Below are 26,267 nucleotides of genomic sequence, written 5' to 3' on the forward strand. Positions count from 1 at the left end.
AAGCACAAAATGACCCCCGAGTGTTTATCGCTGCACCGTGAGCCTGAACCAGGCTCTTTCCCCCTCTTTGCAGCAAATTTCCCAAGGGCTACATGGGGAGAAGCTAAGCACTACTTCTCGTGTAGCCGGGCTCCGAGCGGTTGTTTCCCTCCCGCAGCCTGAAGGACGAGCAGCCGGTGCAGTGTGGGCAGTACGATGGGCTGGTGGAGCTGGCTACCATCTGCGCGCTCTGCAACGACTCCTCGCTGGACTACAATGAGGTATGTGGGGACAAATTACTGCGGGCTCACAGTGGGCTTTTCCCTTCCCCTTGGGCCTTCCCAGGGGCAAAATCAGTGGAAAGCTGCCCAGTTTGCTCCTCTGGGCAAAGGGTTTCTCCACCTTCAGTGCAGTCCATCTTTAGCAGGGATGTTGTGGTGCAGCGTGTGGTGTTTGTCTCCTGGTCTCCATCCATTATGTTTAACCCATGGCTGCATCCCGTCCCACCATGTGAGACATCCTGGGTTGGAGGTGCACTGAAGAGACGTGCTCCAAAGCTTGAGCTCTGTTCTTTCCTGCTTTCCAGTCAAAAAAAGTCTATGAGAAGGTGGGGGAAGCCACTGAGACTGCCCTGACGTGCTTGGTGGAGAAGATGAATGTCTTTGACACGGACATCAGCAAGCTCTCCAAGGTGGAGCGAGCCAACGCCTGCAATTCAGTGAGTGAAGGGGATGAGAAGGAAGGCTTTGGGGTGGTGATAAAGGCACTGGTCAGGGGCAAGGATGCAATTTCTTAGCTCATAAGGGGTTGAGACTTAGAAAACCTTCAGGTCTGCGCTGACCGTGGGGGTCCTGAGCCATCCTCTGCATCGTGCACCAAACCCAGCACCACAGTTCCTGCCAGATCCAGGCTTCCTCATGAAAACACCTCTATTTCTGATGTGCAGATCTCCAGCACTGACTGTTCTGCTGCTCTGGCTCTGCAGTGTCTCCCTCTCCTGGTTAAAATGCACTTCATCTCCCATCTGGATTTAGTGTCATGCCGTTACGTTTTTCACATACAACACCCTCCTAGCAACAGAAAATAATAATTGCAAAATACTTTGGTCACACAGAGACACCAGTGAACAAGGTAGACAACAGCATCCCTGCTCCTCTCAATGGAAAATAATTCAAATTGGCCTTGGCTGCCCTGTAAATGGCTTTTCTGGTACAAGATGCATCCTCCCAGGAGTTGGCTCAGCTGCCGTGATGCTGATATGGGGACACAATAGGGTGATGAGGACCAGCTGCAGTCTTTCTGGGCATTTTGCTCCTGGAATTATTAGTGCCAGTGCTGTCCCACAGGTGATCAAACATCTGATGAGGAAGGAGTGCACCCTGGAGTTCTCCCGCGACCGCAAGTCCATGTCGGTGTACTGCACGCCTACTGGTCCTGGTCACAACTCTGCTGGCAGCAAGATGTTTGTCAAGGTATGGGGTGAGGTCCCTCGTGTGTGCCCCAGCAGGACCTTAATGGTGCTTAATGGTGCAGTGATGCTTTCTGTGTTTGGGTCCTGGAGGTAAAGTGGTGTGGTCAAGAGGAGGGAGTTTGCAAAAGTAATGGAGAAGAAAGGAGGTAAAATAGTGGAGAAGGGAGGAAAAGGTGCTGAGCATCCTGGTGCTGGGGACACAGGAGCTGCCCAAACTCAGGCTCAACATTTTATGCTTGGACACCACAGGCAGTGGCAGTGCCCACATGGTTCAGCTTTCCACTGTAACAAGAAATAAAGCAATATTTATAGGGCACTTTCTTCCCAAGATTAAGGAGTGGAGGAGATGCAGCAGGAATTTCCCCACTGACTCTGAGAAGCATTGTGCCCTGGTGCTCCCACCCAGATTGCTTCTGGGTAAGCTCTGTCCTCCAGGTCGAGTAGGGGTTGCCCAGAGATGCCATCCTTGCAAGCTATTTTCAGAGCAGCAACAGAGGGATTGTGGGTCTTAATTTAAAGAGCAACATCAGGGTCAAAAAACGGGACAGTGTGAGATGCTATGATGCTCGAGGCCATGTTCTCCTAAATCACAAAGGCATTTGCGAGCATCCCGTGGGCAGCACATTTTTTTGGTGGGAGCCCCCCTTCCCTTGTCCCTTTGGGGACAGTGGGGTGAAAACCCCTCCGCAGGCAGGAATGAGGCGGATCCCCGTGGAGCAGATCCCATGCCCACGAATCTGAGTCCATTTCATCCTTCCCAGCAGCAGTCTCTCGTGTCAAGACTGCCACCTAGCGCACTGTGCTGCCACGATGCACTCGTGCTCACATGTGGGGAAGATTCCCTTTTCCTCCCCCCAGACTTTGTGCCAACACTCCCTCCGCCTCATTGCTACCAGGAGATGCTCAGCCTTCAGGTTCATATTCACATAGCATTCCTCCCTCACTCACACTTCGCTCCCAAGCTCGAAAACAGAGGATGCTGCTCTGCCTGCAGACAGATTTGTCTCCCACACCAAAGAGCTCTGTGCTGGGGTGACGAGGGTAGGCAGCCAGGATCGACTCCCAGCAGGCAGCTCCTCACCCCCTGCTCCTTCCCAGGGCGCCCCAGAGAGCGTGATCGAGCGCTGCACCCACGTCCGTGTGGGCACAGCCAAAGTTCCACTGACCACACCTGTGAGGGACAAGATCCTGAGCCGGATCCGGGACTGGGGCATGGGCATGGACACGCTGCGCTGCCTGGCACTGGCCACCCATGATGCACCCGTCCGCAGGGAGACCATGCAGTTGCACGACTCCACCACCTTCGCCCACTATGAGGTACTAGGACTTTTCTCCTTTATTTATAGTGAATTCCCGCCTCCTTCCAGCTGCTCCAGTGGTATTTCTCCCTGGATTTCTCTGGGTGGTGCAATGGCTCAGCTCATTCTCTACAGTCTCCATAGCAGAGCTGCACGCAATTAGGCTGACCCCAATGTCAAGGGCTTTGTCCCGCTGGTGTCCATGCCCAAAAGCAGGGGCCTGATCCCATTGGTGTACATCCTCATGGAGTGATTGCCAAGACCTGGGGACCTTCGGGTGGGATGTGGTGGATGTGAGTGAAGTAGAAATGTGTGAGGAGCACTGGAGGGGATGGAATCATCCCTTTGTACTGTTGTTATGGGGAGCCATGGATGAGAAATGTCTGTGGGAGCCATTCACAGCTTCCCTGGGCCACTTGGTGGGAAATATCCCAAAGGTCTCCTCCCCAGGTGCTCTGGAATCACTGTGCCCACAGTGGTTTCATAGTGGGGAGGGATGTGTTTGTATTCTTGGGGTCAGTGTGGCCTATGCTGTCCCCTCAGACCAACCTGACCTTTGTGGGCTGCGTGGGGATGCTGGACCCTCCCCGCAAGGAGGTCACCTCCTCCATTGAGATGTGCCGCAAGGCCGGCATCCGCGTCATCATGATCACGGGGGACAACAAGGGCACAGCTGTGGCCATCTGCCGCCGCATCGGCATCTTCACGGAGAGCGAGGATGTGGCTGGCAAGGCCTACACGGGCCGGGAGTTCGATGAGCTGTCCCCAGAGGCGCAGCGGCAGGCGTGTCGCGAGGCTCGCTGCTTTGCCCGCGTTGAGCCAGCTCACAAGTCCCGCATCGTGGAGTACCTGCAGTCCTTCAACGAGATCACCGCCATGGTGAGTCCATGGCCTCCTCCTCCTCCTCCTTCTCCCTGCCCGGACCCTGCCCTTCCAGCGCTTTAATTGTGGCTTCGTGCAGACAGGCGATGGTGTCAACGATGCCCCAGCACTGAAAAAAGCCGAGATTGGCATCGCCATGGGGTCTGGCACGGCTGTTGCCAAGTCAGCCGCTGAGATGGTGCTCTCTGACGACAACTTCTCCACCATTGTGTCAGCTGTGGAGGAGGGCAGGGCCATCTACAACAACATGAAGCAGTTCATCCGCTATCTCATCTCGTCCAACGTCGGGGAGGTTGTGTGGTGAGAACTCTGTTGTGGGGAGTGGTTGTGGGGTATCTTGGAGCTTGTCACCAGCTCATGTCATGGTATCATGGAGTGGTTGGGTTGGAAGGAATCTTGAAGATGATCCAGTTCCAACCCCCTGTTGTGGTCTGGTTGCCCCCCACAAGGTCAGGCAGCCCAGAGAGGGCCCCAGCCAACCCTGGCACCTCCAGGCATGGAGCGCCCACATTTTTCTGGGCAGCAGTGCCAGGGTATCAGCACTCTCTGAGTAAAGAATTTCCTTCTAGTGTCTGGTCTAAACCTATTCTCTTTAAGTTTAAAGCCATTCCCCCTAGTCCTATCACCTTAAGACCGTGTAAAATGTCACTCCCCTAAACTGAGTTTGGTGCACCAGAACCCAGTGTTCCTACTCACTTTCCCCTTTCACAGCACAGACACTTTCAAACTCAACACCTCTGTTTTTTTCCCCCTGCAGCATCTTCCTGACAGCCATCCTGGGCCTGCCCGAGGCCCTCATCCCAGTGCAGCTGCTGTGGGTGAACCTGGTGACAGATGGACTGCCGGCCACTGCACTGGGATTCAACCCACCCGATCTAGACATCATGGACAAGCTGCCACGCAACCCCAAGGAGCCTCTCATCAGTGGTTGGCTCTTCTTCCGCTACCTGGCCATTGGAGGTGAGCCCCAGTGGTTGTGCACGAGGCTGGGTGGGGAACCATGGCCAGACTCCAACTAAGGAAACTCTCTTGGTCACAGTGTACGTGGGGCTGGCCACGGTGGGCGCAGCAACCTGGTGGTTCTTGTATGACACTGAGGGACCTCAGGTCTCCTTCCATCAGTTGGTGAGTTGGGGTCTTCCCCTGCCCCTTTCTGTCTGTGGTTGTGATGTTCTCACATATCTGGTGGGGAAGGCATACTTACTGGTGGGTTCCTGTGCTGGCAGAGGAACTTCATGCGATGCACCGAAGACAATCCCATCTTTGAAGGAGTAAACTGTGAAATCTTCGAGTCTCGATACCCGACCACAATGGCTCTGTCTGTCCTGGTGACAATTGAAATGTGCAATGCTCTGAACAGGTGGGTGGCTGGAGGATTGCTCTGTGTGACCCATGTCTTGTAGGGTCTCTTTAGGCAACTGTTAGTGGGCTGAGGGCTTTGCTTTACCCAGCAGAGTCATTCCAGTTGGATGTCCAGATCCACATCATGGTAAAGCCTGAAGATGAACCATGTGGAAGTGAAGGAGCTTGGGCAGATGTGGGGACCAGGAGGCTTTTGGCACTCATGCTGTCCCCTTGCTTTCCCAGTGTCTCTGAGAACCAGTCACTGCTACGAATGCCCCCATGGCTCAACATCTGGCTGCTAGGGGCCATCGTCATGTCCATGGCTCTGCACTTCTTCATCCTCTACGTCAAGCCTATGCCTGTGAGTGCCCTGTGCCACCTCCGTGTGCAGCCTGGGGGCCTCTCTTGTGGCTGAGGGCATCCCCTGGGGTACCATTTGGGTCTGGGGGTTCCGGAACAAATGTCCCCAAGTACTGGGGCTTGAACCACCACAGAACCAGGAATCACCCTGCTGCATCAAGCGTCTACCTAAGTCAGACACTGTCCTTGTAGTCAGCAAAAAGCTGTGAGGCTGCTTCTGGGAGGTGATGCAGATCTTTTAGAGACATCAGCTCCCTTTGGTGGTGCACGGGTGGTGATGTCTCAATTGGTACCTAAGGGTGTGCGGCATGAAGTCACTTTCTGGGCACATTCACACACATTGTCCCTCATTATGACACTGAGCACCTGTGTGCATCCAGTGCTAGGGCTCAGTTTGGGTATTAGGAGGGAACATCTCTGAAAGAGTGATGATGCACTGGCACAGGCTGCTCAGGGAGTGGTGGAGTTGCTGCCTCTGGTGGTGTTCAAAACCTTGGAGATGAGGCATTGGAGGGTATGGTCAGTGGGCAATAGTGGTTGTAGGTGGATGGTTGGACTAGATGAGCTTAGAGGTCTTTTCCAACCTTAATGATTTTGTGATCCCATCTGAGGGAGAAGTGAGGGGCATCATTTTTTACTCTTCTTGGAATATGACAGTCCTTGAAGAGATTCTGCCCTTTGAGCTGTCTGCATCCTCCCTCCTTATACCTGGGATAACTTTTCCCAATCTATATCCTGCCACAGATGCTAACCTCAACTCTGCAATAAGAAGTCGCATCTACTTCCCAGTTAACATATCAAACCCTTTTTGCACCTTGCAGCTCATCTTCCAAGTGACCCCGCTAAGCTGGCCGCAGTGGGTGGTTGTTCTGAAGATCTCCCTGCCTGTCATCCTGCTCGATGAAGGACTCAAGTACCTTTCTCGTAACCACCTGGAGGGTGAGAATGGGCAGCAGAGTGCTGGGTTGGCAGCCCCATGGTGCTGTGCTTGGATTGGTGATGGCCTGGGGCAACTCACGTGGTGTCTGCATTGCATGCCCATCCACCTCTGCTTTTCAGTTATAAAAAAGGGACTTTTTCTCCTGGCCCTTTCTCCCAAGCTGCCACGCCAGGCAGAGTGGTAGATACTCAGTCTGCTGGAAATGCTCACTGTGAGCAGGAACAACAGATAAATCTGCCACGTGTGTTTATCCAGCTCCTCTCGAACCTCTGGGAACTGTGTTCCTTCCTTTAAAGCAAAAGGAATCAAAGAGTGCTTTCCAACAGCAATTCCTTTGGTTTTTCCACCCCTCAGTGGCTCTCCCTGTCTCATGTTTGCCACCTCTGTTTTAAGACCTAGCAGGAGCTGTGCACCTTGCAAACTGGTTTTACTGGAGTTGCCATTAGCTGGGCTCTGTGCAGGCTGTGCACAGTGGGAGCAAGTTTACAGCAGGTCCGTGGTTCCCACAGGCTGTAAATCACAGCATGTGTTTAGACAGCCCTCTGAATGAGTTATATCATCTTTTTTTCTTTCATTTCTTGAAAAAGACAGTGCTGTGGGTGATATCTTGGTGCTGAGTTAAACCTTCAGGGCCAAGTTCTTGCATTTCAGAGCTAAAGGCAGGTGTGGCTAGGGAGAGATTTGGGGCATTGTGTTGGCCCAGTTTGGTTTATCCCAGAGCAGCATCAATACAAGAAAAACTGGAAATCTTCAATTGAAAATTATTGCAGGCAGAAAAATCTGCAGTTTGCTACCACTGTCATCGCTGGGTCCCAGGGTGCTCCCACCAGCTTCCCGGTCTGCTGAGAGATGGAGGTGATCTTGTTTTTGCAGACCAGTTGGAAATTGTTCCTGGTGTAATATTATTCTGTTGCATCTCTTGTTGGACTGAAGGATGCCATGCATCACCCCAGCACATCCCATCACTTAGCAGCAATCTTCAGGCGCGGCGCTGGGCTGAGACGTAGGAGAGCTTGGTTGTGTTCTTGGCTGCCACATCCCATGCATGGCCTTGGTCTTTGCTTCACCATCTGTGCTCTGGGGATGAGTGTTTCTGTCTCCCACACTTCGCGTTTCGCTACAGCAGCCCAGCTCCAAGCGAGGTTTCTGGAGGCGGTTTCTGGAAAGTGGCGATCCTCTTGAAGCCTAACACCAGCTTGGAGTGTTCCCTGCTTCTGGTCCCCCATAGCGTGTCCCTGAGATCCCCTGAGCCCCCTGGTCACGGTGCTGTGCATGCTCACCACTCACTCTGTGCCTTATCCAGGAAGGGTTTCTGATGCAGCTATTCAATCACAGCAAAATCACACTTCAATCATCACATTTAAAAGAAATCATTAAAATCCTGCATCATCCTAATTCCTCTCGAGTTTGGCAAACAGAAACAAACTAAAGAAGCCACTTATAAATGTGGTGTTGTGATTTTTTTGCCAGGAATTCTCAGGACAGTAAGAAACACGTGGAGCGGGGAGCACCAGTTGAAAACCTGCAGGACTCCAGAGCAAGGGTGGGCGTCCCCACGTCTCATCCCCCCGTGCCTGTGCTTCTGCTGAAGCTTTGTTGAGTGCTGTGGGACCTACCCACGCTGCATCCCAGCAGATTTGGCCAGACAGGGCTTGGGGTTGGTCTAAAGGATGGGGCCTGCAGCAGGGAGGCCAAAATCTAAGGGATGGCCAAGGGCATTGGGTTGACTGCTGCCAATGTTCAGCTGTGAGTTTTGCTGATTTGGGTTTTGCATGGAAATGTTTCTCCCTTGATCAGATTGAGATAATTGCGTTTCCACTACACTGAGTTTTCCTCATCTCTGAGACTGCAGAAAGCTGAGACTTGGGGTTTTCACTCAGATCTCATTATCTGGCGCTCCTCTCTTCACCCCACTGCTCTGTCATGGGTACGCTGCAGGTATTGCTGCCTGCATCCAGCCCTGACCCCACTCAGGTTTCTGCTGTCTGCATTTTGGGGAACAGCGTGAGCAGGAAGTGGGTTGGCACGGTGTGACCTGCAGATGTCCTGTGGGGGAGGTTGGCGACGTTCTGCAGGGCCTCCCTGGTCCTTCCCCATGTGCACGCTGGGTCACTGCAGGGGCCCTCAAGGACCTCTTGCCCTAATATTGTTTGCTGTCCTCTGTGCGTTTAAGTGTGTTGCTCTCTGTGAGCCCCAGGGCATGCAGAAGGATGATTTCCAGGTGCTTGTGCCCAGATCTTGCAGAAGTCCTTTTTCTGAATGGATTTCAAAAGGCACAAAACACAGACGTGGGTTCCAAACCCCAAAACAAACCCATTGCAGGGGTCAGTGTTGGCACCATGGTGTCCTGATCTTAACCAGGGCAGTGAGCAGCATTCTTGCTGGGAAATTAGGACTTTGCCATTCCCCATCCCAACCTGAGTCACAGCCTACCTGCAGGGACCAAAATCCTTGTGCTCACTAACTGTAAAGCTACAACATCATCCCCATCAACCCACATCTGCAGATGGGGGGATGGGGCTCTCTGCAGGGGATGTGTGACTGTCAGAGCCCCTGGGCTGCAGCAGCCCCCTGGGATCAGTGCTGTACTGTGTCCCTGCAGCATTGCCCTTTATGGGAGTGCATTAAGCCTAAAGCCAAAAACAAGGAGGCAGACCCCAAGCAGATCTCTTTGGAGCTGAGCTATCAGTGTTTGGATGCAGAACTACAGGAGTTTAAGGGCACTGTGGGGCCTGGGTACTACTGAGCCTACGATCTGTAAGTGAAGTCCCAGCACACGAGCGTTTTGAAGAGCTTCAGCTGGAGTTTAGAGGCACAAGACTGCAGTTAGATGCTTGCTGTCAGCGTACAACTGGGTCCCTTTCCTGTCCCAGTCCTCATCGCTGCACCCACCTCTTTCACAGGTGCAGTGCAGAGCAGGTGGGGAATCCTGCGGCCAACCCAGAGCCTCCCACTGTCTGGAGTGCCTGTGCAGTGCTGGGTGGGCAGCTCTGAGGTTTAGCACCAGGTGGTTGAGGGATGCTGCTGCAGTAACAGCTCATTTTATCTTGGGCCACAAAGGGTCTTTAAAGCATTGACAGAAGGAAATTCTGGCAGAAGTTGGGGAAAAGTTGGATTGTTTGATATTTTTTTCCTCCTGTCTGTCCTGTTGGTTGGTCCTTTCCCTGGAAGTGGGCACTGTCCCCAGGCTGAGGCGGGACATGTTTTTTGTATCCCTGGTCTGACCATCCCAAAATTTCCGTTTTCTCCCATTTTTTTTCATATTGTGTTCAGTGTCTGGAGCCAGCCTGCTGCTGTGCTGTAGTTTTCCAAGCAGGAAAATGGACTCAGCCTCACATTACTGTACATGCTAGCACGTGTGGAGCCCAGGCTGAGAATCATGGAGTCGCTAAGTTGGAAGGGATCTCAGATCATCCTGTTCCAACCCCCTGACATGAGCTGGCTGCTCCCAGGGATGAGGTACCAACACTTCTCTGGGCAGCAGTGCCAGAGCCTCACCACCCTCTGAATAAAGAATTTTCCCCTAACATCTAACCTACATCACGCTCTTCCAGTTTGAAAAGCACTGTAGAAGTGCCATGGGTCACTTGGTCCCTGTGTTGGTGGTGTATGTGGATGTCAAACACACAGTGTGAGCAGCTCCCAAACCCCCACCAATGCTCTTTCTTCTTGTTTTCCTTTGTTTCAGAAGGAGAGGACAAGAAATGAATGACACAAAGGAGACACTCCAGGCTAAAGGATCCCAAACATGTAACTCGGACTGAGGGTTTGCATGCGTGCCCACCGCTAGCAGCCAGCAGGACATGCATGTGTCCCACTACCAGACAAACGTGGGTGACTCGTCGAAAAGAAAAAACCCTGTTCTGTTTTGTTTTGTTTCGTCGCTTTCCTTTTCCTGTACATAACAGTGCAATCGCTGGCCAGCTGGTGGAGGGCATGGGGATGGAGCTATGGGGCCGTGGGGCGGTCAGAAAGCGGTTCTTTGGGGATTTGTTCCTGAAGCATTGGGGGTCCTCTCACAAAGCTTTGTCCCAGTGCAGTGAGCTGAGTCGGGGTGGGGAGCCACGGAGGAGCTGGGGTGTGAGATGGGGTCTGCGGGGTGCGGTGGTGCTGGGGACAGCGTCAGGGCGAGGTGTCCCGGAGGACCGCTGGTGTCATGGTCGTGTGTGTGCAGCAGAGGCTGGAGCTCTCCCTGTCCTGTCCTGCTGTCCTCTGGCCCTTTGCCTTCTCAGGTTCATCCCATGCCAAACTGTGGCACGGTCGTGTCTGTTCCCCTCCATCCGATGTCTTGTGAGCTCCTGCCAGCACTGCTCGAGGCGCAGCCATCTCCTCTGGAGGCATTTGAAGCCAAGCGTGAGGACGAACAAGGCGTCCTCATGTTCCCACTTGCTCCTGGTCACGCTTCCTTTGCTCAGTTATTTTCAATTATTTCCCTGCCAGGAGCAGTGCATAGAGCATAAGTCCTTAGGGGAACCTTAGTGATTCATGTCCTCTGCGATGGGGAACCCCGCTGTCTTGCACAGCACATCCCTGACATCCACCGTCTGGATGGGAATGAATGTGTTCTTGTACAGTCCCCCAGCAGCACCCCTGGGTGGGGCACTGCCTGGGTTGTTTCCTCCAGGAGGATGGCACAGCTGCAGTGGGGGGTGATGCATCAGGGTGGTTTTGGGATTCAGTCCATTGAACTGCAGAGTGGGTCATCCATCCCAGCTCCCCATGTGCAGCCCCTGTTTTCCTTCCTCCTCCCCACAATCCGTCCTGGTGATGCTTAGCTGCCCTCTACCTTTGCTTTCTCTTAAATTCCAGCCTGGAGGACCCACCAGCACTAGAGCCAGGCTTTGTGATAGCATCTTGCTCTTTCACGTTTTGTTTTGTTTCGCCTCTTGAAAGCTTCCAGTGCTTTTCTTGTTCCTCTTTCCCACAGTCAAGAGCACCCTGAGCACTATGAGCAGAAGCCATCCTTCTTTCTTTTTTCCATCACCAGCATTGACAAAGATGAGCAGAGCCCCCAGACCAATGGGAATGTACAGAATTGTTATACTACTGAGCTGATCTAATTGTACAGAAAACCTTGCATGAGATGTTGTTACTGTATTTAATATATAATGTATTCAATGAATTTTAATATGGAGCTCTTTAGAAAGGTCTTTATAGTTACTCTGTGGTTAGAAGAAGGTTGTTGCTGATTTTTTTTTAAATATTATTATACTTTGTCTTGAAGAAGTTTTATTTTTCAAACATTACGTCTAACTGAGTTCCTTGGCGATCCCATGGGGACAAACAATTCCTCTTAAAGGGCACATTTCCCCACAAATGAGACTCAGCCCAGTGCAGAGGAACAGGGCATGCCCCAGGTACTGCTTCAACCTCCACAGGGCTTCCATAGGGCTGCAGGTGTGGGTTTGCCCTTCACAAAATGGGTGGATTTCACCATGGTTTGGTGCAGGTCATCCCCAGTTCTCTGTGCAGTGTGATACCCAGCCAGAATTTCATCCAGCACCCAGTGTCAGCACAGTGTTTCATCCACTACCAGCTCAGGGACTTCAGAGGAGATGTTCTTCTGTTTCTCTGGGGCTGGAAATTAATTTGGGAGAGGTCGGAGCTGATTCAGAGCATCCCAGCCCAGTCAGTAGGCTCTGGTGAGGTTTTCAGCTGCCCAATGCCTCTTCCTAGGACACGTCAGTCCAACTGTTCGCCCCACCTAAGGGGACCTGCTCAACCCATCTGCTCACCCTGAGCCTAATGGCTGCTGTGGGATTGTTAATTTGACCCAAAGATGTGTGTGTGTGCAAAGGTGCCAATAATGAGCACTGAGTGATGGGTAGGAATCTTTAATGTATGGAGAATTAAAAGAAAGAACCTCGGAGGGTTGAAATCATGGCAGTTTAACTCTTTATTAAATTCCTGCTGGACCAGATGACCCTTAAAGGTCCTTTCCAATTAAAATGGTTCTACAGTTCTATGATTTTGTGATGTTTTGCTTGATCTCCTATGATGCCAGAGAGCTTGGGGTGACGGTAGCACACATCCTCTGCGCTCACCAGCAGAACGCTGCTGCAAGAGGTCATGTTTGGGTTATTTTATTGTTAATAGTGAAGCCAGGTTTGGGTTCTTTACCACTGACCTACACCACACCATCACAAACCTGGGCAGTGCTGTGCCGTTGTGTTGCCATTTGGCTCCATTGCGAGTTACCAAACACAAACAATCATGGACAAGAACTCAGAGCAGAGCCTCTGTCCAAAGGCTCATTTTCCTGGCAGCAGCCAGCTCTGTTTGCCCTCTCCTTGTGAACTTCCAGATCCATTTCAGAACTTGGTGGTGAGTGTGGGAAACACAGAGCAGGCATCCCATTTCCCCTTCTCTCTGGTTGGACCACATCTTCTCTTCCCTATCATTTAATTTCTCATCCCCTTCTGGTTGGGTTTCACTCCATTCTATTTGGTGACGGAGGCTTTATAGTACAGATATTTTAATGAAGTAGGAAAATATCCACAGACCAGATTCTTTTTCCTTTGTGCTTGGGTGAGGATGAATGGCAGAGCAGGGATTTATTGAGCACTGGTGTTTGCAAATGAGAGGTCCCAGAGCTGAGAGCATCACAGTGGGATTTACTGTGGTTTTGGTCCATACCCAGCATGACTGTCTTTTAGCCAAGATACCAAAGGGTCACCCAGCCCTGGTCCTGCCCTATTGGTGCCATTCAGCTTTGGGTAGGTGCAAGGCATTAAGTGAGCCTAAATCTGCACGGAGCAGCAGTGATAGAGACTGAGGTTGGGCCCATAGCATGACTTCAGCCTGGGGCTTGTGGATTGATACGGGATGCCCACACCAAATCCAGAACCTGAGTTTGTGCTTTGTAGCGAGAGGGAAATCACTATATCTGGGGGAGGGGGGGGGAGGGTGTTGGGTTATATTTGAGGGGTAGAACTGAAAGAAATGAGGTTTCCTATTTTATTATATGAGAGATATTTTTCCACTCAATTATCGCTTCTGACGTTGCGTCCTAGTGCCCGCGGCGCAGCCACCGGGCTTGTTGCCGTCACATGCACGCCAACCACTCTGTTCACACCATGTTGGGCTGATTTGTTTTATACTTAGGAAATTACAGAAATAAAAGCAATTTTACTGGACAATTCTGGTTTTTCTGTTTGTTTATTTATTTATTTGTTGCGTCTTTTTTTTCCCTTGCCATTCTCCCCTTTGCCCTTGCCTGCCTGTGGCAGGTATGGGGCGCAGCTGGGAGCCTGTGGAGCTGCACGTGGTGTCTGAGGGCATTCTTCAGCCCTAAAAGGAGCTGTAGTCACCAGATTGGGATTTCTTGTGGGTTCTCAGGGCAGCCAAACTAGAAATGGAGCTGAGCTTGTCTCTGGCATCAGATGACAAAAGGCGAAGTGAAAGAAGTGGCACGGTCCAACTTGGGAATTTTTAAAGTACCAGCTAATTTGCTATACAAATAACAGTGCTAATTTTGACTGCATCCAGAATAGTCCTCACCTTAACTCCCCCGGCTGAGTAGGTTTGGATAAGCCCTGCAATCATCTCCAAAAGAAATAATTAATAAAGAAGGAATAATGAAAGCATTTGGCCTCTGCTGGAGAGTGGAACAGAACAGTTGGAGATGGAAACTCATGGCCCCAGATCACCCAAAGCTCTTCTCATGGTCATGTTTTGCACGGAAAATCCTGCACATCACCCTTTGGACCAAATCAGGGTTCACAGTTTGTCCCTCCACGTGTGTTTCTGCTGTGATGTGACCCCATGTGCCCCTTCCTGATGCAACTAGGAGGAGAAAGGAGCTGCAAAGCTGACGGAGTCCCAGGAAGGGCTTAAAGAGAGCCATGGAGTGCCCATGAAGGGTTTTGGAAGAAGACATTGGCATCATCCTGCCTTATGCACCATACGCAGCCTGCCATAGCACCTCCATGCCAGCTGGACCATCGAACCAACCCAATGCAGCTGCTCCAGGGAACACAGTGAACATAAAATCCCCCCAAAACCCTTTTTTCTTTTATCACTACATCTTTCACCAGTGAGGCAGTGTGTGCCATTGGAGCCTGACCCTACAATACCCCAGGAGCCTCTGTACCCCATGGGAAGCCTTTGGCAGAGTGCAGATGCACCAAACTCACTGGTGCCCTCAGCATCCCAGTGTCACTTGCTTGCCTTGCAGCTGCCAAGCCCACAGCCAGAGATGAGGGTTGCCATGGCAAACACCTCTGCCAAGGGCTGAGCACCACCAAAAACATCCGTCTGTCCATCTGCACTGGGGCGTTGTGCAGAGCGGAGCCAGCGCTGCTGGGAACGAGCGAAGGGAGGTCAAGGACAAGTTAAAATTGGAAAGAAAGCTGAACATGCTGTTTCGTATCCCTCGCTTGTTCTCATCTGCCAGTTTTAGGTTTTTCTTTCCCTGCCCTTCCTATGGGCGGTGGGAGCATCTCCACCAGACAGCAGAAGCACAAGGCCTGAGGCAGCCAAAATTGCTGGGAGCAGCCAACGTGCAGGGACTCTGCCTGGTGAGCTCAGCCAATGCAGGTCTCCCTTGCACCCACTGTCATATTTCCACCCCACTTGTCACTGTGTTTCGCTCCCCCTGGCCCCCAGATTTGCAGCGTGCTGCACATTTTTTGTGCTGAAATTCAGAGCTCCACGCTGGAAGCTGCCAAGCGTGAGTCTGGATTGTGTAATGAGCTTCATCTATTATTATTTCCAGCCCCCCTCCCCTCCACCCCCCACTAGAATATTTTGGAAAAGCAATGCCTGAGAGCCTGGAAAGCCTTGGTAGCGCCAAGCCCAGCTTTGCTTTTTGGGATGAGGGTATGTGTGGAGGCTTTCAGACCCCTCTTTATGCCCCAGCAGCAAATCGGTGGTCCAGGTTTCAGTGTGAAGTGAGGATGCCCTCTCATTCCCAGTTGTCCCCGTTAAAAATACCATTATTTTTTTTCTCTGGGCAGCTCCAAGCAGTGGCTGTGCAATGAGCAGGGGCAGGAGGAGCAGTGGAGCCAGGATGCTCTCAGGTCGGTCCCAGCCCTCAGAATTGATGGGGACAATGGGTGCAACTGAGCCTGGTTTCTGGGGACTGGGCAGTGCTGGGCAAGGAAGGTGGCCCTAACCCTACCCCTAACCCTGCATTTAGGCAGCCTGATGCTAAGTGCTAACGTTGCAATGTTTATGTTAACATTTCCTGTTGTTATGTGCTTTTTTTTAAGTGGAGCTGATGGTGTCACTGTCCTCACCTTTGCCCAGTTTTATGCTGTCCCCATCGTTTTGTGTTTTTTTAATTATCTTTTTGTTAGCCCTTGAACTTACATCACCAGAGAACTTCAACAGGAGGAAGTCCCAGTCCAACACAGGGATCCCAGCACTGGCAAAACAGCGTGGCTCCAGGAACCCAGTGAAGTTTTGTGGGCAACCACAGCTCAGGGGCAGGTACGTCCCATACAAACACAATTTAATTCATGGCCTCACGCACGGTGCTTCCCTACGGCCACCATCTGGTAGGCTGCAGGGTTATCTCTGGGGGAAGCATCACTGCAAACAGTGCTGATGGCACGCAGATATGCCAACCAGCTGCCACCGCTCGGTGCTTCCTCGCATTGTTTTGGTGCCAGGTATCTTGGCAATGCCATCACACTCCCTGCCATAAAGTCATTTAGTGAGCATTCAGCCCAGGGAGGTGTGAGGGCCATGACATGGGCCAGGTGCAGCAGGAGAGCTTTGGGTGCTGAGTGGCCAACGGTTGGGTGCTACGGGCATGGTGCTGGGTGCTGCACGCCCACTGCAATGTGGCTCCAAGGGACACCACTCTGGGTGGTGCCCATTATCTCCCCATGGAAACTATTTTTGCTAAATCCATGTTATATCCATTTTATTGACTCCAAGTACCAGGGAGAAGGTTGGAAGTGACTCTTTTACAAGTCATTTTGCTGTTAAATTTAGCTGTCCTATTTTCATTATCCCCATGGCTTTGGCAGGGGTGAAGCGCCTTCCCTAAAAGGCCTCGTTTCATACAGTAAGTTATTTGCTGCTCTCCTGACAGATATCTCAGCTTATAAGGTTTGCCTGCGACGCTCGATAGCAGTATCGGCCTTCAATCTCATGTGATTAGCATCAGCTCTTTGCATTGCTTTTGCCTCTTCACATGGCAGCTCTCACGTCGCTTGGGGTCAGGACGCAATCATGCCACCGAGCATCTGATCCTGGGCCTCTGGCTTTGAGGCTTTGAGTTTCTCCCATGCTCCCCATTTCCCACAGTGTTCATGGATTTGTTCTGCTCGCTTTGTGGGGTGGCAGCATGCTGAGCCAACAGCAGCTCAGTGCCAAGCAAAGGACAATAGGTGATGCTAACAAGATTCAGCCCATCAGGAGAAACTTCTCTGTTTTCAAAAGTGGTTCTCCAACATAGAGACAGAGCAGAGCCACGTTCCCACCTTCGTGCCCCTGAGCTCTGCCTGGGAGCTGTCCCCTGTGCTGGTGGGGACACGGCAGGGAGTGCTGCCCTTGCTGGGAAGCTCTGGAGAGACTACACCCCCAAATCTCCCCCAGCTACTCCCCAGCAAAGGAACCCCACTCCAGGGAATGGCCACGGGGATGCAGTGCAGGTGTGGGGTCCTGCAGCCACCACTTCTGTGCTTTGTCTATCGCAGGAGCGTCAGGCCCTGAATTTCTCCCAGCACATGGGGATCCAGCCCCTGCTCATAGTGCCCCCCCCCCCGCCTGCAGCATCCCTGCCTGCATCCCGCCAGCCCTGCTCCCAGCTGTGCCTCTCAGGAAATGCTGGAGATGCCTCACAGTGCCCGACTCAGCCTGTGCAAGCGCTGGGGAGCAGCCAAGCCCCAGCGGGGCAGCCGAGCTGTGGAAGGGAGCCAGGCTGGGGTCCCGTGGCTAAGTGCCCAGTACTGGGCTGGGGCTCCTGTGGCCCTGTCTAGCACGGTGACACTGGGACAGAGGTGGCTTTTGGGATGTGGAGTGGGATATAGGTTAGGGACAGGGAGACCCACAGCCCAAATCCACCCCATGGACCACCAGCACCAAACTCTGGGGTGCCTCTGCTACCCACTGCCCCTGAGCCCCCCCGGCCCCAGGGAGGGCTCCAGCACCCGTCCCACCCCCACACCATGTAGGGCACCGCTGCACCCAGCCCAGCACTTATAGGAAGAGGAAAACCCGTCTCTGTGCAGAGGAGGAAGCCCGGCAGCCCAGCTGAGCACACAGCACCACTGATAGCACTTTTTTTTTATCCTTATCATTCTATTTATTTTTTTTAATCCTTCTGCAAACAGAGGAGTGACGGCAGGCATAGCCCAAGCCGCGTGGCAGTAGCAGGCATTGGGGCCAGCAGCACAGCCCCAGCGTGGCCATGGGGCAGCGATGCATGGACAAGGTGTCCTCGTTCCTCTTCGAGTATGACACCCCCCGCATGGTGCTGGTGCGGAACAAGAAGGTGGGACTGACCTTCCGGCTGATCCAGCTCATCGTCCTGGCGTACATCATAGGGTGAGCTTGCTTTCCTAAACGAGAAAAAGGAACGGAGAGAGGAAGGAGGTTCCCATCACCCCCATATCCCAACATGGGGGGGGGTTAATGGTGACGGCAGTGCATCCCTGTATCGTGGTCGCCCCGTGCTGTGGGGCTGCTCCCCACATCCTTCCCATCCCAGCGGTGCAGAGCCACGAGCCCTGCCCAGCCCGGCGCTCGCTGAGCCGCCCTCTGCTCCTCTCTAGCTGCTGGCTGCCGGCCTGAGAATCTGTTGTTGTTATTTTTATTTTCCTTCATATGAAATGAGAAGCAGCTGGGGCCAGCACGGTGATTTGTGAGCCCCAGGCGGCTGCAGACAGGATCATAAATTTCCCTGTGCCCTCCCTGGCTGCTGGGGGCCACACTCCAGGGCCTTGTTTTCCTTTGCTTGTAGAAGGCAGCTCCAAGGGCAGCTTAAAAACAGGGCACAGAAGGGGCAGGTGGGCTGGAACAAAGTGAGGACACATATTCTCGGGTGCCCTGGGGTTGGTAAGGCTGCTCAGGGCTGGCTCCAGCCATCAGGATCCTTCCTGCAATGGGGATCTGCCAGCACAAGGTGCTGTGTTATGGGGCACGAGAGTTGGGAATGATGCAAGAATCACTGCCGTGCACTAATGGGCTGGAGAGCAGCACCTGCGGCCAGGAAGGATCCCGTGAGAGGTTTGTAGAGATGGGGGGGATTGGTACATGGGAAAAGTAGAGTAAGAACTGGGGAAAAGTGAGTATTTGTTGGACATGGAACTCAGAGCAAACCCAGAGTGCCCGGGAGCAGCAGTGCCCATTGTGGTCTCTCCCCACTGTCCCTGGAATTTGGGAGGAGCACCTCAAGGCTGTCCTTCGTGGGGTGGATGCTCCTGCCTGGCTCAGCTCACCAGGACCTCAGCTCAAACTGCAGGCAAGTGGTGAACACATAGAGGCAGTTGCCTGCCGCAGGATTGCCTAAGGAACTGCAGCTTAAGTAACACAGCTAAAAGAGGGCCGGGCAGCAGGGAGAGAACAAAATACCAACGCCTGGGGAAGTGATGCCCAGGGACAGAGGAGGATGTTGGCTGCTGTAATGCCATCAGTGGGGATGTGGGCACGGAGGAAGGTCTGGCACCTCCTGCAGTTCCATGCTTGATGGCTCTTCTCCCTGCCCAAGGAGGCACTGTGTGTGCATGCAGGGTGGAGGCAAACAGCGCTGCCCAGCTCCCAGCCCACAGCTAGGAAAAGATGCCTTTTCAGTATAAACTGTACAACCCAATATAGTTTGGGGTGAAAATGGTGAGTTCTTCAGCCATGTGTGGATTTCTGCTTCCATCCTTGGGTGCTGCTCCCTTGTCTCAGGGCACACTGGAAAGCATCATCCCCATGATGTCCCCAGAAGGGCCGGCTGCCACAGGGCATAGCTCCAGGCGGGGACGAAAACCAGAGCGCTCCTTTTTTAGTGCCGGGAACGCTACCCAGAATGGTCGCCTGCCCGTGTTTATAGTCTCCCCGAGTCAGAGAGAATCCAGTGGCAGCTTGTTTATGCCCTGGGTTAAAAAGTGCCAGGAGCTGGCCTCAGCCTCCAACCAGGAGATGCAGGCATCCTGCAGCCTTTGGTGCAAAATCATCATAAACTTTAATCCCAAATACAGATGGATCCTGCTCCACATGCCTTCGTGTGCCCACAGCTATGACATGCATCCCACATCCCAAATTAAATGAGCCTGAGGCAAGGGTCAGATCCTGAAGGTATAGCATATGCCTTGAGCACAGAGTGGGAGAGCAAGAGGAAATTTGGGGAATATCCTCCCTGCTGATGGTACCTGTGCCTATGGCATCTGCCCTCATCCCACATCATGTCCCCCATCCTGTCCTGTCCCAGGCTGCATTGTGTGCCCACACTGCCATCCTCACCCAGTTGCCTTTCCCCACACAGGTGGGTTTTCCTCTATGAGAAGGGCTACCAGACACAGGACAGCATCATCAGCTCCGTGTCAGTGAAGCTCAAGGGCCTGACGCTGACCAACGAGAGCAGCTTGGGTCCACACATCTGGGACGTGGTGGATTATGTCTTCCCACCCCAGGTAAGGGGGCAGGAGAGGCTGACAGCTGCTGTCACCCCTACCAGGAATTTCCCCACGCACCATGTGGGCTTTCCATGGTGCAAAGCAGGAGGCTGCCACAACAACCCCCTGTGTTGATGGGGCATGCTTGATGCCATCTAACCAAGGATCAAAGCTCCTATAATACCTCCAGACAAGCACTTTTGGAAGAAAGGGTCCTGTGCTATCCCTGCGGCTTGTGGCACCACAGCACCCCAAGGAGAACAATGTTTGAGGAGGAAGAAGCCTCCTGCCCAGCCAGACCCTGATGGTTTTGGTGTCCCCTGCTCCACCAGGACAGGCTTCTCTGTAGGGGAACCACAAAAAACACCATGCCACTCATCAGCTCCTTGGCTGTGTCTCTACAGGGGGACAGTTCTTTTGTGGTGATGACCAACTTCATTATCACCCCTGGACAGAAACAAGGAACCTGCCCTGAGGTAAACATGCTGTCTTCCTTCGTTGGTCACAGCTTTTGTAATGGGGTGGTTGTGGCAGTGGCACTGGGGAAGTAATTTTGACAGTGAGGAGATGAAAATAAAATTTTCCTCCTCTTTGCCCTGCTTACTTTGGGACTGGCTGGGAAGAGGTGTATGAACGTGTTCTGTCCCCAGGATGGGACAAACAGACAGAAAGCACGGGTGTGAGGCTGGGACACAATGCTCAGTGCCTTTCTCCAAACAGCTGCCAGATGCTGGTCTCTGCAGCCAGGACAACGACTGCAGTAAGGGGACATACAGCCGCCAGGGACAAGGTACGGTCACCTGGTGCTGTGGTGCAGCATCCCGGGAGGGGGTCCCACTGGGGCAGGTCCAACTGTCCTCTTCCAAATGATGGTTGAGCTGCAAAAACTCTTCCTAACAAAACTAGTCAAGGAAATTGGATGTTTTCCCCAAACTGATAGCTTTCCAGCATCTGATTGGTCACAAATAATTGCTGTTTTTATAAAGAGGCACCAAAGAACTGAGTATGTCATGCTTTGGACGTCTCTGGCAGAGCTGGAACTCCAGCCAGACCCCATAAATCCCAGCATTAAGCTGGTTCCCCAGTGTTCAGGGATGCGAGCAGACATCTCTATCCCACAGGAATCATGACAGGCAAATGTGTTAATTTCAACACTTCAGTGAAGACCTGCGAAATCTTCGGCTGGTGCCCTGTTGAAGTTGACTACCACGTCCCCAAGTAAGCAGAGATGCTGCTGCCCTATTTCCCACCTTGCTGGGGTCAGCAGAGCAATCTTGGGCTCTGCACATGGCCCTGTGGCCCCGCTCTGTTCTCTCTGCCCTCACAGCAACATCATGCTCTGCCATGAGCTCCATCTCCCATCTCCATGGACCACCGTGAAGCACCTTCCAGCACACACAGAGTCCCTTTCCCCCTTGCTGTGGACATGTGCCCACACTTGTGTTTTTCAGCCCTGCCCTGTTGTCAGAAGCGGAGAAGTTCACCATGTTCATCAAGAACAGCATTACCTTCCCCAAGTTCAAGGTGTCCCGGTAAGGCTGATCTGGGGGAGGAGTTCTGCTTGGCCACGGCCCTGGGTAGAAGACACTTTTGCAGCTGCCTGAGTAGAGGATGGCATCTCCCACCATCCAGTTTAGGATGGTCTGACTGCCACATACATCTAGATGAACTGATGAAGATGAACATTTCCCTTTCACACCCATCTCAGCTTAGCTGGTGGCAGCAGAAAAGGGAGCTATTGAAGTTAATCCTTCTCCCTTCCTTCCCTTCCCTTCCCTTCCCTTCCCTTCCCTTCCCTTCCCTTCCCTTCCCTTCCCTTCCCTTCCCTTCCCTTCCCTTCCCTTCCCTTCCCTTCCCTTCCCTTCCCTTCCCTTCCCTTCCCTTCCCTTCCCTTCCCTTCCCTTCCCTTCCCTTCCCTTCCCTTCCCTTCCCTTCCCTTCCCTTCCCTTCCCTTCCCTTCCCTTCCCTTCCCTTCCCTTCCCCCTATTTTTCCCCATAAGAAAGCAGTAAAACATTGCATGTGGAAGTGCAGTGTGAGCAGTCAGGATGAGATTGCTGCCCCAGAAATGCACAGCAACAGGATGTGGGGTCGGACACACACCAGGACACATGTAAAGGGATTTGTGATGCTGCTAATCACATATCTGATTTGGAGTAAAGTAGGAGAAGGTATTTGTGCTGAGCATGGCAAATTCCTCGCTAAGCCGGTCATGTCCCTGCTCTGCAAGGGCAGTGACCGGGGCTGTGTGAACGAGGCATAGCAGGGGACAGCAGATTCTGGGAGGCAAGAGCAGCCACAGTCAGCTGGGGTTATGAGGGGACTTCCTGTCTTTGATCACTGCTGCTAATTAAGTGCTGAGCAGAATGAGATGGGATGAGGCTGACCAAAGCATGACGCCTCCTGATCCAGCTGGATCAGGAGGCGTCATGGAAAGGCTGTTCTGGGCAGGAAGGGCAGAGCTGAGTGGCATGCAAGGCATCGTCTGGTCTCCTTATCCCCTCTAGAGGAGATGGCAAAGAATTGCTATGGATGCTGTGGGATGTTATCTATGAGCTGGAGCAGTGTGTGGGAACAGGCACCTCTGGAACTCCATCACCATCAAAACGATTCAGACCTTCTGACTCCTTTTTGCTCTTCTGTCATTCCCAGACGCAACTTAGTGGAGAGTGTCACCACACAGTACCTGAAGAAGTGCACATACCACAAAGTCACTGACCCCTTGTGCCCTGTGTTTGACCTGGGATATGTCGTGAAGGAATCAGGTCAAAATTTCAGCATGCTGGCTGTGAAGGTAAGGAAGATTCTGCTGCTGGCTCCTGCAGCCATGGGGAGAGGATATTAGTTGCTGGACAAGGGATGTGCTTTCCCCAGGGCTGCACAGCAGTGCCTGAATTAAATCCCTAACATACAATGAATCTCTTTGTATGTAGCCTTTTTCTAATTTAAATCTAAATGTAAGCCATTTAATGTAATGCTTTGATGCAGTGAGGTTAAACCAGAGGCAAAGCTCAAGGGTGAAATCAGGAAAGGACAGGCTGTTCCTGCCGTGGGCAGTTGCCAACCACTGAATTATTCCTTGGGCTTCACACAATGATCAGGAACAGGAAGGTATGGAGTGGTCATAAGTGCAGCCCCAGTGACCGCTGTGTCGGCTGCAGGGCGGTGTGGTGGGCATCACCATCGACTGGAACTGTGACCTCGACTGGCCTGTCCGGTACTGCAAACCCGTTTACCAGTTCCACGGCCTGTACAATGATGACAGTAACGTTTCACCAGGCTTCAACTTCAGGTGAGGGCACTCATCCTACAAGCAGAAGCTGGAGGTGATGGTTCTGGGGATCCCACAACACCCAATGGATGGCAGAAGACCCTGCCACATGTCCCAGTGACGTGGGGATTCAGGGGGTTGTAGACAACCAAGCAAACCATTCACACACCCCTTCTAATGGGACAGATATGGCAAATACTACAGAGAAAATGGGATGGAAAAGAGGACGCTGTACAAGGTGTTCGGGATCCGATTCGACATCCTGGTGAATGGCAAGGTAAGGGCTCTCTTTGTGATGCTCCCACTGGCAGTATTTAAAGGGTGTCCCTTCTTCATTTAGTTACAAATATAGGAAGCAAAATAATTTCAATTTGTGTGCCTAAACCCAAACCGACCATGTTCTTTTGTCTGACCAGTATGCTTAAAGACAGTCCTTACCCAGCTTTTGTTCCTCTGAGCAGTGGTGAACTCTGCAGTGGGAATTGATGCCAGGTTGTTTAGCTGAGCCCTACCCAGAGCTGTCACAGCCTTTCCTCATTGTGAGCCCCTTGTCACACACCACCACATCTGTCTCATTTTATGCAGGCAGGCAAATTCGACATCATCCCCACCATGACCACAATTGGCTCTGGGATTGGTATTTTTGGAGTGGTAAGTTTGGATGTTTCCAACCTTCATATCACTTGATATCACATAGCTGTGGCACCCAGGGGTTGGGCACAGGAGAAGGAGGTGACCCCATGCCCCCGTTCCTGCTGTGGGGGTGCCATCCTACAGAGCTTCCTGGGATCCTGATGCAACACACAAAAACTTCCACATGATCCTAAGGGTGTGTGTGCTGCATGTACCTAAATGGGAAGCACATCAATTCTGACAGCTTAAATTGCCCAGTACCAGATCCAGCACACTTCTGTCCTAAATATTCTAAACTGGCTTTTGGAGGCTGTGTGCTCTTCAGCACCTAGAAGCAGAAGTGATCCCAGTTCATAGGGCAAACTGGGACATGTTAGAAGCATAGGGGTCATGGTGAGCTGGAGGGCAACCCCAACCCTGCCTACAATTTGCTTCAAGGCCTCTGTTCTCTGTGACCTGCTCCTGCTGCATTTTCTCCAAGGACGGGACTACTACAAGCAGAAGAAGTTCAAGTACGCGGAACAGGAGCCTGTGAGTACCAGCATGTCCCTCCCTTGGGTGGGTGAGTGAGGGTGTGTGCATTCAGGAGCACCCAGGCACTGTTCTGAGAGGTGGGAACCCAGAGCCCCTGTATCTTCTTGAAAATGACGTTCCAAAATCACTTTCTCAGAACATCTCCATGAGCATGAAATGTTCCATGTCTTTTCATAGGATGTGAAAACAGATCCCCTCAAATTCATCTCACTTGTCAGGGGTTAGGAGTTCCCCTGGGGGGAATTCTGTAAAAGCATCACCGTTTTCTCTTGTTTAACCCCTAGTCGAAGTCACATAAGAAGGGGAAGGAGATAGACAACACACAGTGAGAGGTGAGTGGGGTTTCCCCAGGTTGGGGGTGACAGGTCTCAGGGGTAGCCCTGGGAAGGGAAACAGCTGTGGGGACAGGACATCCAAAACCACCATGCCCCTTTCTCTCCAGAATCCACACTTTGACAGACCTGCACCCTCTTCCTCCTCTTCTTCCTCTTCCAAAACACAGTCATCATCCCCATCACCAGCCTCAAGGCAGCAGGAGCAGCGTCCAATTTCAGCTCGCAGGAATGCTGTGCACAGAGCTTGCTGTGATGCTGGGGTGCATGGCACCTGCACAGACCACTGGGGACCTGCACTCACTAAGGCACCCACAGGACCTCCACCAGCCTTGTGTGGGGTGTGCACCTGTGCCGGGGTATCCTGCACCCCAAGCTCCTGTAGTGTTGTGCAGATCCAGACTGAGGAGAGGGGGTGGAAGGAGAGCCAGCGAGAACCACACTCAGTCCCTCAGCATGGGACAGAAAGAGTTATTTTGTAAGAATGTATTTTATTAAAAAAGATAAATAAACCTTTAGTTTTTCTACTACATCCTTTCGCAGTGCCCATGCTTGCCCTAGGCAGGGCACAGAGTGTGCAGTGCTTCTTGGAACCAGGGAGTTTGTGAGGGCAGAGCGGGTTAGAGCATGGAGCCTCCACTATGGACTCAGTGTGGACTCCCCTGGGCTCTGCCCTCCCATGAGGGGCCACTGGGTTTCTGGCCATGAGCATGGGTTGTTATCAGCCTTCTCACTGGGGTTTCCGTCGCAGACAGGCCGGCTGGCAGGGAGCCATCTGGAGCTGCTGCCCTGTGCCAGCCCTGCTGCTGCTGCTGCCCTTCTCGCTCCTTGCACCCAGCTGCAGAATCACCCTGAACAGCCCCTGTCTGTACATCAGGATCTGCCAGCAACCCAGGGTGCAGCAGAAGCTGTAGGGATGCTGAACCCATGTCTGTGATATGGCAGGATGGTGAGCAGGTGCAGTGGTTCCTATGGAACACAATGGCCATGAAATTTGTCCACAAGCTCGGCAAACTTAACATCTAGCAGTACACTCCCAGCAGGGAGCTTATCTGCTCTGAGAAGAATGCTTCGGCTTCAAAGTTTTGTTTAAGATTACCCAATTGGTTCCTTTTCTTTATCCTCTCCTCTCCTCTCCTTCCCTTCCTTTTCATACTGTTGCTGCCCTGTAAGAGAAATGCCAGGTGCTTGTAGTGGTGGGGCAGAAATGAGGCTGAGCTCAGAGGTGTTAATCCTCCATGCTGGCATCACACAACGCGCACCGCAGCACAGTTCTCAGCATGCCGCAGCCAGTAGAGGGGACTGGCAGACCGCAGCTCAGCTCTGCCTGGCAACATTCAGCTGCCAAAGACAGAGGCAGCAAAGCAGGAGTGCTCAGGTTAACCTCTGCACCCACTCAGACACGATCAGCCTGCAGGCAGCACTACAAGTGGAGCAGGAGATTGTTTCTGACCCCTTAATCTGTCAAGCCACTTGCAATGTAAAACCTCAAATCTTACCTTGGAATTATTGAACACAGAATAGGAAATCAGGAAAATGCTCTTTGTAAACGATCCCACTCACAATCTCTGAGCTGAGATCCCTAATAGTCTCAGAACTGTTTTAAGAATCACAGGAGGGGTTTATTTCCATCTCCCTAGCTGCAGTTGAAGATACACAATCCTTATAGGTT

The 26,267-nt window shown here is 52.4% G+C and overlaps 2 protein-coding genes across 8 annotated transcripts in view; both read left to right on the forward strand.

The window, feature by feature from the left end:
• The window catches only part of ATP2A3 (ATPase sarcoplasmic/endoplasmic reticulum Ca2+ transporting 3), a 33,556-nt gene extending 23,209 nt beyond the window's left edge, over positions 1 to 10,347 (forward strand). Inside the window, exons 10-23 of one of the 5 annotated variants that reach the window (XM_065731740.1) lie at positions 158 to 260; positions 566 to 697; positions 1,326 to 1,451; positions 2,549 to 2,767; positions 3,292 to 3,627; positions 3,710 to 3,930; positions 4,388 to 4,590; positions 4,670 to 4,755; positions 4,857 to 4,990; positions 5,218 to 5,335; positions 6,156 to 6,273; positions 7,130 to 7,137; positions 7,764 to 7,817; positions 9,963 to 10,347. In XM_065731740.1, coding sequence (XP_065587812.1) covers positions 158 to 260; positions 566 to 697; positions 1,326 to 1,451; positions 2,549 to 2,767; positions 3,292 to 3,627; positions 3,710 to 3,930; positions 4,388 to 4,590; positions 4,670 to 4,755; positions 4,857 to 4,990; positions 5,218 to 5,335; positions 6,156 to 6,273; positions 7,130 to 7,137; positions 7,764 to 7,817; positions 9,963 to 9,986 — 1,882 coding nt within the window. In that variant the 3' untranslated portion in view covers positions 9,987 to 10,347. Of the gene's footprint in view, positions 1 to 157; positions 261 to 565; positions 698 to 1,325; positions 1,452 to 2,548; positions 2,768 to 3,291; positions 3,628 to 3,709; positions 3,931 to 4,387; positions 4,591 to 4,669; positions 4,756 to 4,856; positions 4,991 to 5,217; positions 5,336 to 6,155; positions 6,274 to 7,129; positions 7,138 to 7,744; positions 7,818 to 9,962 lie in introns of all 5 variants that reach the window. The other 4 variants (XM_065731736.1, XM_065731737.1, XM_065731738.1 and 1 more) reach the window with 4 other exon arrangements.
• Positions 10,348 to 17,470: 7,123 nt separating this feature from the next.
• On the forward strand, positions 17,471 to 25,114 carry P2RX1 (purinergic receptor P2X 1). 3 transcript variants are annotated; one of them, XM_065731718.1, is made up of 13 exons: positions 17,471 to 17,773; positions 19,698 to 19,845; positions 20,232 to 20,303; positions 20,548 to 20,617; positions 20,949 to 21,045; positions 21,279 to 21,359; positions 22,478 to 22,619; positions 22,987 to 23,117; positions 23,283 to 23,373; positions 23,682 to 23,747; positions 24,168 to 24,260; positions 24,548 to 24,595; positions 24,706 to 24,775. In XM_065731718.1, the coding sequence occupies exons 1-12, from the start codon at positions 17,637 to 17,639 to the stop codon at positions 24,590 to 24,592; spliced, it is 1,173 nt and encodes a 390-aa protein (XP_065587790.1). In that variant the 5' UTR covers positions 17,471 to 17,636; the 3' UTR covers positions 24,593 to 24,595; positions 24,706 to 24,775. The 3 variants fall into 3 exon arrangements, with proteins under 3 accessions (XP_065587790.1, XP_065587788.1, XP_065587789.1); XM_065731716.1 differs by lacking the exon at positions 24,548 to 24,595 and having other exon boundaries at positions 24,706 to 25,114; XM_065731717.1 differs by lacking the exons at positions 24,548 to 24,595; positions 24,706 to 24,775 and adding an exon at positions 24,441 to 24,539.
• Positions 25,115 to 26,267: the final 1,153 nt, after the last annotated feature.

This window comes from Cyrtonyx montezumae, unplaced genomic scaffold (assembly GCF_038088225.1).
Source record: "Cyrtonyx montezumae isolate F1298 unplaced genomic scaffold, pur_monq_1.0 scaffold_15, whole genome shotgun sequence".
In the NCBI taxonomy this organism is placed as follows: domain Eukaryota; kingdom Metazoa; phylum Chordata; class Aves; order Galliformes; family Odontophoridae; genus Cyrtonyx; species Cyrtonyx montezumae.

Excerpts from the sequence above, each read along its gene's own strand:
- P2RX1 (XM_065731716.1), top strand. The coding sequence starts at position 17,637 with ATGGGGCAGCGATGCATGGACAAGGTGTCCTCGTTCCTCTTCGAGTAT. Across the intron at positions 20,304-20,547 it reads AACAAGGAACCTGCCCTGAG|CTGCCAGATGCTGGTCTCTG; the intron begins GTAAACATGCTG and ends TTCTCCAAACAG. Across the intron at positions 21,360-22,477 it reads CCCAAGTTCAAGGTGTCCCG|ACGCAACTTAGTGGAGAGTG; the intron begins GTAAGGCTGATC and ends TGTCATTCCCAG.